The 18,102-nt window shown below is 39.7% G+C and overlaps 2 protein-coding genes and 1 long non-coding RNA gene across 3 annotated transcripts; 1 reads left to right on the forward strand and 2 right to left on the reverse strand.

Annotated features, from left to right (window-relative positions):
* Positions 1 to 1,159: 1,159 nt before the first annotated feature.
* Positions 1,160 to 1,696, reverse strand: LOC147441350 (uncharacterized). Its single transcript, XM_086483424.1, has one exon. It carries the CDS (start codon positions 1,694 to 1,696, stop codon positions 1,160 to 1,162), a length of 537 nt encoding a protein of 178 aa, XP_086339550.1.
* Positions 1,697 to 2,068: 372 nt separating this feature from the next.
* Positions 2,069 to 2,688, reverse strand: LOC147441351 (uncharacterized). The gene is made up of 3 exons (XM_086483708.1): positions 2,500 to 2,688; positions 2,370 to 2,431; positions 2,069 to 2,309 (listed from the first exon to the last, which is right to left on the reverse strand). The coding sequence occupies exons 1-3, from the start codon at positions 2,686 to 2,688 to the stop codon at positions 2,069 to 2,071; spliced, it is 492 nt and encodes a 163-aa protein (XP_086339834.1).
* Positions 2,689 to 7,544: 4,856 nt separating this feature from the next.
* LOC147441352 (uncharacterized) lies at positions 7,545 to 8,474 on the forward strand. The gene is made up of 2 exons (XR_015184364.1): positions 7,545 to 8,168; positions 8,403 to 8,474. It is a non-coding gene; the product is annotated as an uncharacterized LOC147441352 (long non-coding RNA).
* Positions 8,475 to 18,102: the final 9,628 nt, after the last annotated feature.

Consider the following 18,102-nt stretch of genomic DNA (forward strand, 5'->3'; position numbering starts at 1 on the left):
TGGACATAGTATCGTGCTGTTGTTACAGGATCAAAACGTACAAGTGCACGAATGAATGAGGCTTTGGTTGGGTAATCTGTTTCTTTAATATGAGGATTCAATGCACACAAACATTTTTTCAAAGTGTCCCATCTTTGCTCAGCACATGAAAATGTTACAAAGAAAGTCGGCTAGCCCAATTGACGAATCATTGCAAACACGTTTCGCTTAAGCTTCACCTTGTAATCGATTGAAGTGCGTAGTGATTGGAAGTCGTGGTACCCTAGCTCGGATGAAAGCAGCTGCTCTATGTTAGTGCTAGCTTGAACATGTTTTGCTTGTAATTGCTTGCCACAAAGTTTTCCCTTGCGTAAGTGCACCCATATAGATCCAAGCACTTTCGCAATAATAATTTTCATTGTTTTGAAGAACAAATTTTCAATGTTGCTTGAAAATCGTCTATCCACATTTTTAAGCTCCCATTGTGCCACTTTTTGGTATTTTTTCTTCGCCAACTGATGATACTTTCTTCTTTGACCAAAAAATAATGTTGGGAATGACAACTCCTCAAAAGATTCATCATCGAAAATGCTTAGAGGGCTGAATCCCTCACAAGGTGCTATACTTGCAACTTGTGAATTATGGTCCACAACTTGTTGAGCGGAGTAGATACCGTGCACAAAAGTGTCCGTGGAATCATTCTCATCTTCAAGATCCTCTTGGTGTGGATTGCGACACACATCTGCATGGATTATGAAATTAGATGACCAAGATGTATCGATAGAAACACCATGCTCAATGTATAAGTGTTCAATAGGTCAATCAAAGCTTGAAGTACACAATTTGGCCGCACAATGCCACTCAAGTAGGCATGATCATAATCAAGCTTGCGCTTAATCTCAACTAGAATTGAAGCTTGATCACTAGAGAAGCGTGGCAACACTCTTTGTACTCTTGATAAATCTGCCATTACATTCATAATGCTTCCGCGTAAACCAAATTGACCTTCAAAGTTGAGTTCACGAATTTGTGCGAATGGTATGTGCAAAGATACAAGACGACTCTCTACTGAATTCAACCTTTCTACACTAGATATTTTGACACTAAAAGTCATCTCTCTTCTCATGCAAAATAGTGGTTCCTCTTGTTTCTTCAATGTGACCTTGCATGGGTGACACACTCAAAGCACTTTATCGTGAATCACCACGATTGATTTTATTTTTTTAAGAAGCAATAACTCCACCTTTGACATGCCATGCAAACTTTGACGAAACATAAGTGAACCACATGAAGCACAATCAAAAGAAGGGGTATCCTCGATGATCTTCGCATATTGTGAAGTTCTACTAGATGAAACTGTAGAGATTCTTTGATGTGTTCGAGATGACTTGGACATATTGTAAATTTTGGTTGTGACTTGCTTAAGAGTAAAGGTGTTGGGGTATAAACTCAAGAAAATAGATGCAACTTGCTGAGCAGCAACATTATGGGTGTTGACAAGAGTAGCTAGAGACAAACTAGCCTCTTTAGTCCATACACATCGTCTATGTTTAGGACGGTCAAAGCCACCAGGAAACCATAAAAATTCACCATGCAAACTCAGCACAACCAAAGATGGCAAAGTGGATGAAAATGGACAGTCATGCGCAGCAAAGGAGCGAGCTTCATGTATAGCCTCACCTTGGTAAAAGTAAAGTTTGCACGCAACAGAAAACATCCTGCACATTATACCAACCAAGTGTACGCTCAACATCATTGAGGATTGGCGACTAGACAAGAGAGATATTTTAAATTCTCTTTGATCAAAAGAGGGCGATTGAAGACTTATGATCCAAGGCTGCACCCAAATTTTCAAAATGTCTTTATTTCTTAATGCTATTTGCTCCATAATAACATCAATAACTTTGGACTCAAGAGATTGCAATGAGAGACTCAAGTTAAAAAGGTGAAGTAAGCTTAGCAAAACATCTTTGTTGTTCGAAAAATTACATATAAATATGGGATCAAGGTACAATCTTTTACTTTCTGCCCACAAAATGAGATCACTTGCCATTTTACAAAAAGTATAGTGTAACAAAGAGAAACACAACTAAGCACCTTTGAAAGCAGTCACCTGACCCGACTTGTCACTAGTGAACCAACCAGTCTTCTTAAAGTTCAAGAGCGAAGATTTTAAATCCACCAAGCTTTGCTCAAAGAGATGCAGAAATGGACGAGAGAATCCAAGCACAGAGTCAACTACAACACCTTGTAAAATAACACCAACAGTCTCTCCATCTTGAGGATATAGTTTGGCAGGTAACACTGGTTGCTTATTGATTGTAGATTGTCTTCCACAAGAGTAGCAAAATGGGTTGCTAGCTTGGCGGCTTACATTCAAACCTTTGCACGTGCCACAAGAGAACTCCACATCCAAGTTGTTCACACTCACAATCTCCAAAGTTCCAAACACATACCAATTTCACAATTAACAATGAGGATTATAGAGATTTTTATTTGATATATAGTCAAAAAATTTACCTTCTTCCCAAAGCCTAAATTCGAGACTTGTTTATGCAAGTATTCTTGAAAGACATCAGCCAATGAAGGAGGTAATGGACACAAGATTGTAGCATCGACGACACTTAGAGTGTTCGATAAGTGCTTAAAGACGTTGATGTTACGAGCAACACAAGTGTAGAATCCCTTTTCTTTGACCTCATTGACCATAAGTTGATAGTCGAGGCGCCGTGTTGGGACAAAGAGAAGCTGCCATAAAACAAATCTCAAAAAAAAGATAAGCACTATAACTGTAAAGGTTGGCCAACACTTACACTAGCTCGATCGCTTGTTGAAGGCCCATCATCAATAGTCAATCAAAAACTAGGAGTGCCATCACTTCTAGTTGCATTCTGTATTTTGACGACAATGAACGCAACAGTCGACACCGACTCGTTAGAATTACAACTTTGGGCCAACAGCTCTTTGATCTTCTGTTCTGGATAAAGGTAGAGGCAGCACTCGAAAGGCTCTGCCTTAACTACCAAAGTAGTTGCATCTGCATACAAAGCCCACAAGCAGGTACCACCGTCTTTTGCAACAGCCTTTTTTACACATGCCCCCTCGATGCACACGTAATCATGGACAGAAAAGGCCTCGATAAAGTTTGAGAGGTATATCTCAGTCACAACAAAAGTCACAGTATGACGAGATTCTCTGTCAAGGAGGTCTGCACGCATGTATCTACCAAAGTTAGACTTGGGTATTTTATAAGTACCATACTTACAGAGCACTTTGCCTTCCAAGGCAAATCTAAAATTTGCAGTCTCTGACAACTCGGAGATAGCTAAGTTTCTTAGGGCAGGGGTTATGGCTAGCTGTGAAGAGAAAGATTCAACATTAGGCTCGTCTTTCTCTTCACTTATATTTTTTATCAGAGCTGACGAGAATGAGGTATCTGCCAAGCACCTAGTCGCTTTACCTAAAAACAACCATTGGTGTGAGCAATATACTCTATCGAATCAATAGGGAAAACAACAAGCATTACCTCTGACTGCGAGCAATGCCTTTTTTTATAGCTGAAGAAGAGGCTTTATTCAACTTTCCTCTTGGGCTAAGTTTTTTGCTATGCGGAGAAGATTCAGAGGACTGATTGAGGTTTCGAGACAAAGGTGAAAAATCAGCAGTAGTGTTACACTTCATACTCTCAAGAAGCTCTCTTTGCAACGAAGGTGCTTCCACACGCTCGGGCTCAGACAATGCATCATCAAAACAAACATCTACAAACATATGCTCATGTCAATGCTCGAGATCACATGCTCAAGGTAATCACAGCTCAAATGAAATCTTGATAACGTACTCACCATTCATGGGAGTATCCATTGTATTAGGTATATAAAGCTAGAATTGCAAGCAACTATGAGCAAGAAGAGCTTAGGCTTCAGGAATAGCATATGTATATTGTGCAAGAGAGAGTTGTTTATATAGAGGCTGTAAGAGAAGTAGTGGAGAGTAATAGTGCATGTGTTTCTATGATGAGAGCCAATGCCTCACATTCAACATAGAAACCAAAGCAGAGAGATTGCAATAAGATGATGCAATATTTTCATAAATGAGAAGATATCATTTCACGTTTTTAAAGTAAGAGAGCACGTTTTTTAAGGGCGACTTTATAACTTGTCTTGGTAGCAATGAGAGTAAAAAATAATTATTTTATTCTTTTTAAAAGAGTAAGTTAATATTTCACACTAAATCGGAATAAAATGATATTATAGTCAACAAATATATACTAGGATGGTGCATTTATCATGGGCGACATAATTATTTCAAGAGATTTTAATATTATCAAAAGTTTTTTTTAAAATGAATTTAGACTTATTATTTTAAATATTGAAAAGTCTTGACTGCATAATAATAACCTAGTTCTATTCAAAACCCTAATCCTTTTAACAAGGATAGAACATGTTTCTCAAATTAATATAAACCTGTCTGCTTTATAATATTAAAATTAAGTTTGTGTACAACAATATCTTCTTAGTTTTGATAATTATTTAATGGAAAGTTATAATACCAAAGAGACTATTTTGCTCAGAGATTCTATTTTAAGTTTGGAAACAAATTAGCAACAAAATAGAAATCATAGGAAATTACTAAACAAAATTATCCGCAAGTGCAATTAAATTCCGCCTTGACATTTGTCTTTCCCTATCCCGTAAGCTCAGAACAGAATACCCAACATGAAGGATGTGAATCCATAGTTGGGTATATAGTCATCATCACAGCTTATCCAGTAGAAGAGTACCATTCGTTTTAATGCTCAGTCTGTTTTTATTTCATCTCTATTCATCTAGAGATGAATAGCAAATGAGTAGACATCACAACAAATCCTCGATAAACTGAGAGCAAGTCGTAGATAAAAGGCTCACAAGGCTGCTAATTCTCACGTCACCATGAAAGAATTAATAATATAAAAAACAACCAAGTTTAAGCATCAAAGATGCTATCATGGAAGTCTAAAAGGCAAATTCATTTACTGTTCCAAGATTTGCCTTGCGAAACTGAGGAGATGAAGGTAGAAAATTCTTGAAGTAATTAAATTCTTTTCGTCACTCAGCTTAAAGAGAAAACAGACCTGGATACTAGCTTCATCAGCGAATGTCAACTGGTGCATACAAGGAGAAGCCTTGAGCTTCTTCAGCAGCCACAAACTAATGGCCTGAGATCGACAGTATGAGTGTAGGTACTCCAGAAAAGATTTCATCAGCGGATCTGCAGAGTCAAAGCAGACAGTTGGTATAATAGATAACAAGAATAAACAAAACCGAATGTACTCTTAACAATTTGAAGAATAAGAAGAACAATCAAAGCTTTCCCGTTGTCGATTCCAATCCACACCAAATAAATATAGAAAAGGACATGAAGCAAAGCCAAAGATATCCGCCCCCAGCCCATACCCGAAACCTCAACATTATGTAAACCTTGACATTATCTGAAGGCAATAATTAGTTAACTTAACATCCAAGTGGTAATTCTCGCACTGCGTCCCGGCCCCTCTCAGCAGTCGCGTCCCAGCAAACAAACCTGGATAGCTACTACTGCCCTGCAATCCGAAGCAAAATTACATATACAAAATACAAATGCATAAGCAAGGCAAGATAGACATAGCGCAAATGAATGGAAAAATAAATGCATCTACCTCTGCAATAGTATGCGCATCAACTACAACAAAAGTGCAGCAGCCCCAGCCAATAACAATATTCTCATCTTCAAAAACAAGCTCTTGAGATGCACTTCACATGCTCATGAATACGGATTAGTCATCAGCCTTGTGGAAGCGGCGGGAAGCAAGGCCCAATGGGCGACCATAGAATTTCGATGCCAAGACTGCCAATGCCGAGATGTTCTCAGCTTCTGCAGCGGATTCTACACACGCTGCAGCTATCAAGCAAAGGCACCGGGGCTGACATCGTGCAGGCCATCATATTTGTCTTGAAGCCCTATACCTGATACAAGAAAAAACCAGATAAGCCAAAGCATAGCAAGAGAGCCATACAAAGCATGTGAAAAACTGATAAATCAGTATCCTACATGATCTCAGGGCGCGAGCATATAATTTCGATGCCAAGACTTTCAATGCCGAGATGTTCTCAGCTTCTACAGCGGATTCTACACACGCTGAAGCTGTCAAGCGAAAGGCACCCGGGCTGACACTGTGCAGGCCCATCATATCCGTCTTGAAGCCCCATACCTGGTACAAGAAGAAACTAGATAAGCCAAAGATGAGAGAGAGAGAGAGAGAGAGAGAGAGAGAGAGAGAGAGAGAGAGAGAGAGAGAGAGAGAGAGAGAGAGAGAGAGAGAGAGAGGGAGGAAGATACCTTCGAAATCTGTGTGAGGGAGGGCGTATGGCGGCTGCAGAAAGGCGAAATGCAGTCTTGTGCAGCAAAGGCATTCCGAGGCTGTTCTGCTACAACCGAGAGCATAGAGAGCCCTGCAAAATACCCGAAATATCGCATAGCAAGACATAAACAAATAATCTACGTACCTGTCGACTCGCACAAATCCATACTCGAGCACAATACAAACAGAGAGAGACAGAGAGCGAGAGAGATTGAGAGAGCACGTGCAGATGCGCCTCCTACAGCGGAGTGCCACACCGGCACGGCGAGAAAGGAGAGAGGAGAGGAGAGAAGAATACACAGACACTGGGTGCAATCTCCCCCCGTGCAAGAGTGACCATTTCCCTCTTGCACGTATTTAATTTATAGATTCTTGAATGGTCAAAGTGAGTACAAACTGGCCGGCCGGTCATAAATGGCCAAAGCTCATAAAGAGCACTTGAATAATAAAATGTACATAAAATATGATATCCTTTGCAATAGCCTAGCTCTGTTAAGCCTTTTCCACCTGTCAACTGCAACAAATCATAAAATATCATTTCTATAACAGTTCGACTTCCAGGGACAGAACGAGCAGGAAAGGCATGCGCTGGTGTACACAGAAAAGAGGTAAGAGCTCACTGCAAGCGAGGGGAAGATAGCGTATTGGACGCATGGGCGGCGATGGAAGCCTCACCTTACCTCTCAACACCCCTACATGGACAAGACGATGACCACACAGAGAGTGAGGGCAGGCCCTATGGGCCTCACTGCCTTGAAGGGGTCCGCACAAGCATGCGCACCCAAGCAACCCTCTCGAGCTCGCCATCCCTCTGCGGCTCTGGCTGCAGACAAGAAAGAAAAGTCGCGTAACATCCAAATGATGAGCTCCATGAAAACCTAAACATCGTGTCTTATCACTCCCTCCAAAAATCATCATCAGCCAATAAAAATGCTACACATGGGCAATCCATATCCCTACCTCTACCAACCACTTAGGATACCCATTTTGTGCGCATAGTGGCCACATTCTCCACCACTTTAATCATGCCACAAAGTGATGCTTCATAAAAAAACCACAAAATGAACATAAAAAAAATTAAAATATTTTAGTGAGCAAAAAGAGAAGTGATGTCTATAGCCTTTGCCCTTTGGGCAGGCCAAAAACTAAACATAAATAGATTTTGGGTATAAATAGGACGTGTTTTGGAAGTTGACTGCTCTCATTAGTTTAAGTCTGAGGCAGACGCGGGAGGGAGAAGGGGGGGCACTGTTCTTTCTCGCGTCTCTTGCCCATGAAGATTGCCCTGCCCCAGACACACATGATGGGGGCTTTCAAAACAAGGGCCTTCAGTCCCGCCGTGCCTGAAGGGCGCAGAGGACGGGGCGCAGGGAAGGTCTTCCCCCCCTTGCCTTCCCTCTGCCCTTTCTTCTGCTCTTTTCGTCCTGCAAGGGCTGTGACGATTACATGTTTCTTCTTGACTTCCTGCTGGTTCTCCCCTTCTGAGCGCAGCTTGCGTCTTGCCTGGAGCTCGTGGGCCGTTTTCCCACCTGCACCGCCCCTGCTGTTGCTTGTTGTGGTTGGATCTGCTGGGAAGAATGCGAGAACTATAGAAGGCGAATCTGAGCCCATTGCTTGCCTCTCTGAAACGCCCCTGTGTGCACACAGACATGCGTACACATGCAGGTTTACGTCTTTTGGTATGTCCAAATAGGTTATGCGCTGTGATCTCATTGAATGTGTTTATCGTCGGGACTTGCATACAATCTCAGATGACCTCCCGGAGTGATTCCATCAAATGCGTTCATCATCCAGGACTTGCACATTATCTCAGGTAAGCTCCATTTTCGCAAGAATGGCTGAGTGTTTCAGGTTTTTGATGATTTCAACAGGATAAATTAGTGCTCGTGCTGCTGCCATAATCTCAGATTGTGTTTGACTTAAAGTTTGTATTCGAATCTGTATCACATGTCATACCTACATGAAAGGTCACCTACTGATTTCTCTTGTTGTTGTTGGACCATGTTATATGTATGAAATTGGCTGCCATAAATGACTACTTTGACAGTCTTGTAATGATTGTGGCTTCTTACTCGTGAGTTCTTAGGATCACACCGGAATGTAATAAAAAATAAACATATTTCACATGTTCAATTCTATTTACTTGATTTATGCTTTGTGGTGGAAACCATTGTAGTAACATTGATTGCTTTGATTCTCTATGTATAGATGCTCTTGTTGTCTGTGTCTTAGTATATTTGTTTTAAATTGCTGTGGTTTGAAAGGTTGTAGAGATTGTCTTACTCTTGATGTGGTTGCTTTGCATGAGGATATACACAATGTAGGACTTTGCTGCGTCTGACTCTCCCTTACTTTAGCATTGTTGTTACTGACTAAATAGTTACCAAATAGATCGATGAATAATATTTGCGGGGGAGCTAGAGGATGGCGACATGAGGGAGTAAATTGTGAATGGCTTGGGTTAGAGTTTTGACAATTTTTAAACTCTCAGCTTACATTAAGTAGGGTGAGAAATGTTATTTTTTAGCTAGTGTCTATCAAGTGGAGCCGTCAACATTGGTGGCTCTGTTGAAAATATTGTGGTGGCTCGAGATAGTAAGTCACATGGGGTAGCACTTCTCGAATGAAAATGATTGCTTCTAAGTAAATAGTTACCAAATAGATCAATAGGTAAATTTGTGAGAGGTATGTTGATTTGTGTTGATGTTTGCTCATGTGTATGTGCGCAGGGTGTGTGTTGTGTTTGGGAGCATATGTTAGTACCTAGTTCTAACCCACTATTGGGCATTGACGGCGTTAGTGGGGATGTCGTGGTATTTAGTCAATATTCTATGCATAAATGGAGCTGATGGTTATATTGTCTTGTGGGTGACTACCATGGGTCTATGCCTTGCTCTGTCCTTTAAAGGTGAATTTGGGCTTATCTTGGATTCATCTAGGTATATTTTTTAGTCGTATAGCGGACATGTGGACTTCACATTGTGAAGTTTTCGCCCAAGTTACGACCAATTGATATTGTGCTAATTCTTTCAATCTTTCGTGGTGCGTATGCTCTATCAACTACCTCATTTTTATGCTAATTTTTTTGATTTAATGATTCTTTTAGTGCTAGGCTTCATTATGGTTGAGTCTGCCCTTGATCTTCAGAGTCATGACAGAAACTTAGTATGTTGATCTATGTGTTGATGTATGCTCATGTGTGTGTGCGTGGTGTGTTGTGTTGTGTTTGGGAGCATATGTTAGAACCTAGTTCTACACCCACTATTGGGCACTTACGACGTAGTGGTATCTAGTCAATTTTATGCATAGAGGAGCGGATGGTTACATTATCTTGTGGGTGACTACCATGGGTCTATACCTTGCACTCTCCTTTAAAGGTGGGTTTATCTTGGATTCATCTAGATATAAAATTTGTGAGACAATAAATTGTCAATGGCTTGGTTGGTTTATAGGCTTGACAAATTTTAAACACTCAACTTGGGCTAAGTAGTGTGAATGTTTATTTCTAGCTAGCTCTATTGAAAGACGAACCGACCCTTAGGTTGGAGTCTTTTAGATTGAATAAACTAGTTTGATGCATGTTGGGATGTAAGCTTTTTGTACATTGATTGAGACACCATTTCAAGCAGGCCTTATAGTTGAGATTATGATCACTTCATGGCATCATTATGAAAGATTCCTTTAGAATACCTTTTATTTGTCCCTAAGAACATGAGCTACTAGAAAGAGATTGAAATGGGAATCAAGGCTTCTTAGGATTCAAGTGTGGGCCTCACCTAGGGCCTCACAAGGAATAGCCTAATTAGAGACGTGGAGACCCAAGGCATTATTGGGCATTATTGGGTGAGGATACGGAGCTTGCTTGTGAGGTGATCCAAAGTCTTCCATCGGTGAATGCAATCAATAGAATTTTCCCAAGTTGTGTCTTATTCCAATTTCAGATGCCTTAAAAGAGCTATAAGATTATGAGGATTCTGCCAAAGCTAGATATGAACATGCTCACTTCGATAAACATTTTGTTTGACCTTGTGACATTAAAAAATCCTTCAATTTAAGGCACCCTTTAAGATGCCTGCAACTATTCCTTGGCTTGTTTCCATATACTTGATTGATAAGGTAAGTGTCTAAATTACCTTATCTGAAACAACTGATTGATTTGTGCAAATTGACTTTGCTACAAACGATAAAAGTCTTAAGGTCTTTAAGAATGCTTAATCAAGGAGAGGAATGAGGGAAAAAAAAATGCGGTTAGAAAAAAAGAGGATACTAGAAAAAATGCTAGGAAATTCAGATCAAGGGAAAGGGTTATTGTACTAGTGGCAAGAGCTTAAGCTTTGATACCGTGTGCGTGTTGAGAGAGAGAGAGAGAGAGATAGGATGATCTACCCCCCATAATCATTACCAACCATAAAAAGGCAATAACTGGCTGCAATTAAACGTTGAGTGGTCCTTGCCTACCATGTGCACATGCACATATAGAGGTTAGAGGTGTAGGTAGAGAAAATCACCCAACAACCCACAAAAATAAGGGTGCCTAGAAAGTGTGGGAGAATAAATGGGCATTGGACATAACTGGGTGGTTGATATTAAAGTGAATGTTCGTACAGAGGCGTAGCCTTATTGCTACGTAGTAGGTGGCAAGCCCAAGACACACTAGCTATATAAGTATGTCGTAAGCCAAGGTGAAGCAACAAGAGTGTTGGACTCTAGCAGTGCTTACATAGATTTTTCTTTGATGATATCATTATTTATTCCTTACTCTTGATGACCACAAGGATTAGCAAAGCGCAATTTTTGGAGAATCGCATGGCTATAAGCTCTACATCAATGGCTAGAAGAGTGAATTCAAAAATATAATATGTCTTGTAATTTCAAAAGATTCTACAAGGTCGGATCCACAAAAGATTAAAGTGAGTGGCCCACCCCAAAGAATTTGCACGAGCTTTATAGTTGTATTGGGTTGTGCTCCGACAATCAAAGGTTTCACAATGACGTAGCTTTTACAACTCTCAAGGAAAAGCTTCTTTCAACTCGTGTTAGTATTTCTCTTGTTGGGTGGGGAGGGGGAGGGGGAGGGGTGGGTGGGTGCATTATTGAGAACCCCCTATATAACGTACATTAAAGGGAGGTTTTTTAAGTGACCCCTTATTTTATGACTTTTTCCAATATTGAATATAAAATCCCTTTTGTTAATGTATTTTTCTTAATTTGCTTTAAATGTTTGTGATACAAAACTCCTCTTGTTTAACCCACATGATACATTAACATGATTACACATTGCACTCCTCTCGTGGTATTGCTTGATCTCACAAGGTGTTTGAAATCCTCTTTGATGTATGTAGAGATTATTTAGAATTTGTCCTTTTACAAGTGGATCATGTTGTAGCATATGTAGTGATGTATGCACTTAGCTCTTAGATGCATCATCTTTTTGACAATCCATTAACAAATCATCGAACGAAGTTATCCAACAAACGAATGATGTTGAAAAAATTTCTTACAGTTCAAATTTTTTTGTGTTCACATTCTTGGCAAGCAGCAGATACACTTTTGCATAGACCTAAAGTCAATATTGTGTGAACAATGTTTTGTAAATCCCCAACAGATAGGACGAGTGGGGACAGGTGGCTATAGTTGATGTCAACAGATAGATGTAAAGTGCTCGTGTTGTGGAGCATGTCCCTTTCGGATCGCCAATTAGAGCTCTAGATTGCAATTTATGGATAATGGAAAGTTTGTCGGGGGGGGGCGGGGGGGGGGGGGGGGCAGTAGTGTGTCCACTTGATCGCATTGGTAAATGTGGCATTTGGAGGTTTTTGAGCTTCGACTAGGCATTTTTTCGATTTAGGTGGCCTAAGATCAGGGGCCCGAGAGCCTCGAAATGTAGTGCGGATTCAAAGGGTCGAAGCATGGGATGGGGAGCTTCGATGGCATTTCACAGCTCGGTCATTGGAGCATGGAGCAATGAGGGGCGTGTTAAAGTTCAGGCATCTCAAGTGAATTGCCCAATGTGATCCCATTATTTAGTTTGGCTTTTAGGTATTTATTTTACTTATTTGTCAAAGTGTTGGGTAGGGCAATTTACTGGGATTGCTATATAAGTAACCTCTTGCCTCCATTGTATACACATTCAGTTATTCATTGCCAAGGTCGATTTGTTCAGGAGACTCTCATGCTCACTCCCGTTGGTCTACGCTTTTGCATCGTCGACTTTGACATGGTATTAGAGGCTTTCGGTGTAGCTCTGTGATCCTTGAAGACCTTGGCGTGGAGGAGCAAAGAAGAGCGTCGAAGACACCTCTTCCCTGCTGGCGTTCTAAAACATTGTCAGTTTGCAAGTACCCCAAATCAACGTTGGAGAGCTCACCTTCCTTCTTGTTGTGCGATTCGGAACACCCTCCCTGTAGCCTTCTGTCGATTGTGCTGCCGTGCACCAACGTTTTGAGACGCCTACTGTGGCAGTAAATGTTAGGACAACCCTACTGTGCAGAGCCTTTGCGACCCCCCCTCCCCCCCTTTTCAGTCTTGCGTTTTGAGACGTTGGAGTCCGCCCAATGAACGTTGCCCCTACTTAGTCCTTGTTTCGAAACGTGTTGTAGCTTGGCGCTCGCCCCATCGCGATAGCGTTTCGAAACGTTGTGTAGCCAACCTCTACCCGGCCCTTGTTTCTCCTGCAATATGATTTTCTTCTTATCCTCTTAAATTCTTGCTCAGTACAATCATGTTATTTCTATCGTGATACTTAGGTAGCGACCTATCATGAGCCATTCATCCTCATATAGCTCCTTTAAAAAGGACTCATGTGAAGATACAAAACATGGACGATTACTCTTTGCATGCAAAATGGTGTAATTTTTTTTGCCTACATCAGCTCCCTCAACAATCATGTCCTGATCATCTTCACACCTTGCCCTAGATAGCATATCTATCATTGGATTGTCCTTCCCTGCAATATGCTGGAGGTCGGGATTCAAGGATTTTATGTAGTCTATCCATCTCAACATAGCAATGTCGAGAATTGAACAATTTGTAATCATTACAAGTGAGACAAACAATCAATTTCCACAACCATTGATGTCCCTTTCAAGTACTCCTTGTCACAACTCAATGTTGTGACCACTCCTTATAATTATTTTTTTACCTACACATAATCTCATTGGCAAGAACTCGGAACCTTAGCCCCAAACCTCACCACATACATTTTTCCCTTGTCATTATCTTGTCATATTGCCCATCCTATCCATGTAGGACTCGTGTTCATTGTCACAATGACAGGTCTTTCACATGCATAGTCTATCTTTCTCAAGGTTGGTGATGAATGAAGTAGATTTTTTAGCTTCCTCATGGATTTTGTTAGCTCTTTTTTCCATTGAAACTTTTGAATCTTTCTCACCAACCTATAAGAGGATCTGCTACATGTGCATAATGTGCTATCCAAATAAGATACAAGACGCACGTGCCAAGAAATCTTCAAACTTTAGTTGTAATTGTACACGTTTCTTTCATGTTTTTGATTTCATCTATCTTTTTTGGAGAAGGTGTTCTACCAGAAGGACACCACACATATACCCCATAATCAACACTTCATTAACTCCAAATACATATTTTTGTCTTGAAAGGGTAAGATTAATTTCTTCCAAATATATAGTGCACGGGGAAAAAACTTTCAAGTGATGGAAAAAATGCCCCAGCGGTCCTAAGTGTGCACACACACACATCACTACCACATGTATATGGTAACAACACTAGACTCCATTGAGCACTAAACCCAAGTCTAGTTGCTTTGTTTCTCATGTGTATGGAATGGATGACAATTATTTGGATAAAAATCACTCTAAATTTGTACTGTCACTCACCACCTAAGGATCGTTCCCTAAAAATGGCGCCAATTTTAGCGGGTCACTGCATGGATGTCCATAGCATAGCTTTTTGACACTAACATACTCGTGTCAATACTCAAGGAAGTGATGCAGATGGGAAGTCGGTACTCTTTGAGTGTGTGAATCCTAGGGAACCTAACAAGAATACGTGCCAGTCTCTATAGGCAAATTGCCAACTCAGCTCAAAAAATCTACCAATGTCCTATTTCACCACTCTTGATCATCACCCCATTTCAATGACTAAAATGATTTGGATAGCCACAAAACTTTAGGAGAAGCTATACTAGAATTAAGGGGGAAAATCTACAAAGTTTGATGGCATTTTAACAACTTGGTATAATAATCATGATCAATCATTTACCAGGTCATAAAAACTGTAACAAAATTGTTCAAATAGGCCACCTAAGGTCTAATAACACTCTCCTTTGGTAAAAATGTCATAAAACAAAGATTTAAGTACTAATGAAGCTAAGCAGGAGTTCTTAACAGAAGAAGAGAAGAAGTTTTTAACAAAAGAAGAGAAAACATGTCAAAGGAAGAATGTTTCTATCAAGGATGGATATTTTCTCTACAAGGGGGGGGAGTGTGTGTGCCAAACTTAGACATTAGGCTCCAAATTCTTTCTAAGTGTAACGACAATCCAAGTGCAGGTCATCCTGGTATTTGGAAGACATATGCATTAGTTAGAAGGAAATTTCAATGGCCAGATTTACACAGATGTACACAAGTACGTGATAAATGTTCAAACATGTCAAGTGAAAAAAACCAAACGTCTTAAGGTAGACAGACTCTTACAACCATGAAAGATCCCAAACAAAAAATAGAAAAGCATCTCTATGGATTTTATTGTAGGTTTGTGGCCACAACTGTATTTGGGTAGTAGGAGACTGCTTGCCCAAGATGGGTAGGTTTATTCTTACATAGACTACAGTACATGCTCCAACATTAGTAAGATAGGACTTTTGTCTACTATCATTAGCGATAGAGACAAAAAAAATTGATGGAAAATTTTTAAGAGTAATATTTCGTAAACTCGAGACTACTTTTAACTTGAGTACAATTGATCATCCTCAGATAGATGGACAAATTGAGTGGTCACATAGTAGAAGATACGTTGTTAGTAAAAAAGTAGATAGATTGGGAAGACCATTCGTCGATTTTGGAATTTGCTTACAATAGTTCAAAGCATGTTTCCATAATTTAAGCCCATTTATACTCATGTATGATTATCAACCTCATTCTCTTGTGGCCATCAAATTAGCCAATGAATGCATACATGTGGCTGAGGGTTTCTTAAAGGAACCTTTTGATATGTTGACAATTAATAAGAGCAATGTTAAACAAGCTCAGGGCCATATAAGAAGTTTGTAGATGTGAAACATCACCCAGTCTACTTGGAGGGAGTGGATATTTCTCAAGGTTTCAAAGTATCATCCTTAAGAAGATTGGTGAATGTGCTTACAAATTATGCATGCTAGCACACTAAAGAGTTCATCCTACCTGCCATGTCAAATGCCCATGAAAGCAGTTAGAATATTTTGGTTGACATATTTGAGCCAAAAAAGATTTTGGATCACCATTGTTTAGGAACATCTAATCATGTTTGGAAAGTCTTGTCTTCATCTAAGAGTGCACATGAATTGCGATACATCCAAAATTTCATGCAATTTGGACCTCATTTGGGCATTCAAAAGAACAAAAGACCTTCAAAACTATGTAGGCCCATAAAAATAAGAAAGCTCTTTAGTGTAGGGTTTTAATGTGAATTTTGATCATTCCTAGAAGTTATGTTTTTGATCCTTGTTGCTTTCCGCATCCATTCACAACATTAGATTGAGAAAATCCAAAATTTTGGGTCAAAGAACATCATATTTATGATTGTAGAGACCAAACACAATCTAGAAAATCTAAGAGCGTTTTGGGAAGTCATTTTGCACAAAATTCATATCGTTGCATGCAAGGGGACATAGGGAATAAGTTTGATAATTTTCACTTCCATATGAGAGGGTACATGGATCGCAACCCAAGGACCATCACCTTTGATAGAAAGAGTTTTTCCACAACTTTTATAGAGCATAAAGATTGTATTAGCAACATTTTTCATTTTGAGATTTTTTGGACCAAAAACAGAGCTAGGTTAGGTATGAAAAAATGGAAAAAAGTATAGCCATCTCTAGAAATCCAATTCAAAATGGCAAACCCAAATCCAAATTCTTTGAAACATTGGGAAAGAATTCTTTAGGGGCAGGGCAAGAAATCTATGAAGTCAAATTTTTTAATCAGTGGTTATGCATAGATAGTGAGCTTTGTACCACACACTTCAAAAGCTTAAGCATTGCAAACTTGAAATGATTTTCAACTTTGAGCTAGTTTGGGTCAAAAACATGCTACACACAAGGCTACATGATCCAAAAACACATTCACATATGAGGGGGCTAACCAACTCCAAATGTTTTAGAACTTTGTGACATCACTATAGAGAGGTAATGTTAGATAGTGGTAAACACATTTTCCAAAACCTGAGTGTTGATGGATTACTATCCATCAATCCCCACCAAATTATAGGAAACTTTACCAACTAATAGATCTAGCTTAAATTTGAGTTTCTGGTGAAGTCTATTGAAAAATAATCACAAAAAGTTTTTTAGGGATTGAAATTTGGAAAACTTAGACCAAACAAGTTAAATACTTGGTTTTGGGTGAAATATTGATCCAAAATTATCAAAAACAGTACTACCACTTGTAGTTGAGGACCAACATAAGAGAGTGGTAAAGAATGATAGTAGTTAAAAAATGAGACAACACATTGATCATGATCCATGGGCTCCATCATAGTGATAATCTGTGAAAAATAGATTCATCGTTTTGCATGTCAAGAGGAGCCTAGCCATATAGGTATCACCCAAAAGTACATTTTGGACTGATTTGTCTTTGAAGGGGTTTTAAGTGGAATTCACCATATATTCTCAAACCTCACACATCAAAGGAAGCACCATTTTTTTTTAGTTGCCCAACTTGGTTGGCATACATTCTTTCAAGGGTAGGCACTTTGGCCTATGCCATACTATTAAATTCTCTAGGGACAAGCATTTTGATCGTACACCTAGTTGAGAAATCTTTGGGGAGGATATTTTGACTTTGATTCTACACCCTGTTATTAAATTTTCTAGGGGCAAATACCTTTTAACTTTTGGGTGCTACTATGACACACACAAGGAGGCATATTGGGTTGTGTGACACATCCCCACCACCAACTAGTAGAAACCCCCCATAGAAATTTACACCTAGCTAATTTGGCATTGACAATACTTGAAAAGAGATAGAAATAGAACAATTGACAACAATTGAGGACCGGATTTACGTGGAGCCGGTCCCCCCTCCATAACGACTTTGTGTTATAGCTTCTCCCATCAAAGGAGACTTCTGTACAATACAATATGTGTTCCTTGACAAAACTAGTTGGTGCAATGAAGATGGAAGCTTCATGCACCAAATTATGCTTGAAAAACACACCTAGTGTCCCTAGCCTCAGTCCAAAGACCTCACACACCTTCAAAAATGGTGAGAGCTAGCAAGGAATTAGGATAGATTGAGAGGAAGAAGATGTATCTTACGAGAAAGAAGTATTTTCCTCACATAATCACTCTAATAGCATAGCTTAGCTTAGTAATTAGCATGGTAGAGGAGATGAGCATGCCATTGAAGTTTGGCTCTTGGTTGGATTTGCATTCCATAGCCAAGAGTTGTTGGTGTAGGCCTCAACTTCCCAAATCTTGGAGAAGGATATAGAGTTCTTTTTGCAAACGAGTTGTGTGTGTGTGTGTGTGTGTGTGTGTGTGTGTGTGTGTAGCATTGTGAGACAAAAAT

Source organism: Adiantum capillus-veneris, chromosome 15, assembly GCF_014529385.1.
Source record: "Adiantum capillus-veneris isolate H3 chromosome 15, ASM1452938v2, whole genome shotgun sequence".
Lineage (NCBI taxonomy): Eukaryota > Viridiplantae > Streptophyta > Polypodiopsida > Polypodiales > Pteridaceae > Adiantum > Adiantum capillus-veneris.

Coding starts and splice junctions, on each gene's coding strand:
- LOC147441351 (XM_086483708.1), bottom strand. CDS start 2,688: ATGGTCAATGAGGTCAAAGAAAAGGGATTCTACACTTGTGTTGCTCGT. Junction 2,432..2,499: donor ATTTAGGCTTTGGGAAGAAG/GTAAATTTTTTG, acceptor TGAAATTGGTAT/GTGTTTGGAACTTTGGAGAT. Junction 2,310..2,369: donor GTGGAGTTCTCTTGTGGCAC/GTGCAAAGGTTT, acceptor CTCTTGTGGAAG/ACAATCTACAATCAATAAGC.
- LOC147441350 (XM_086483424.1), bottom strand. CDS start 1,696: ATGTTTTCTGTTGCGTGCAAACTTTACTTTTACCAAGGTGAGGCTATA.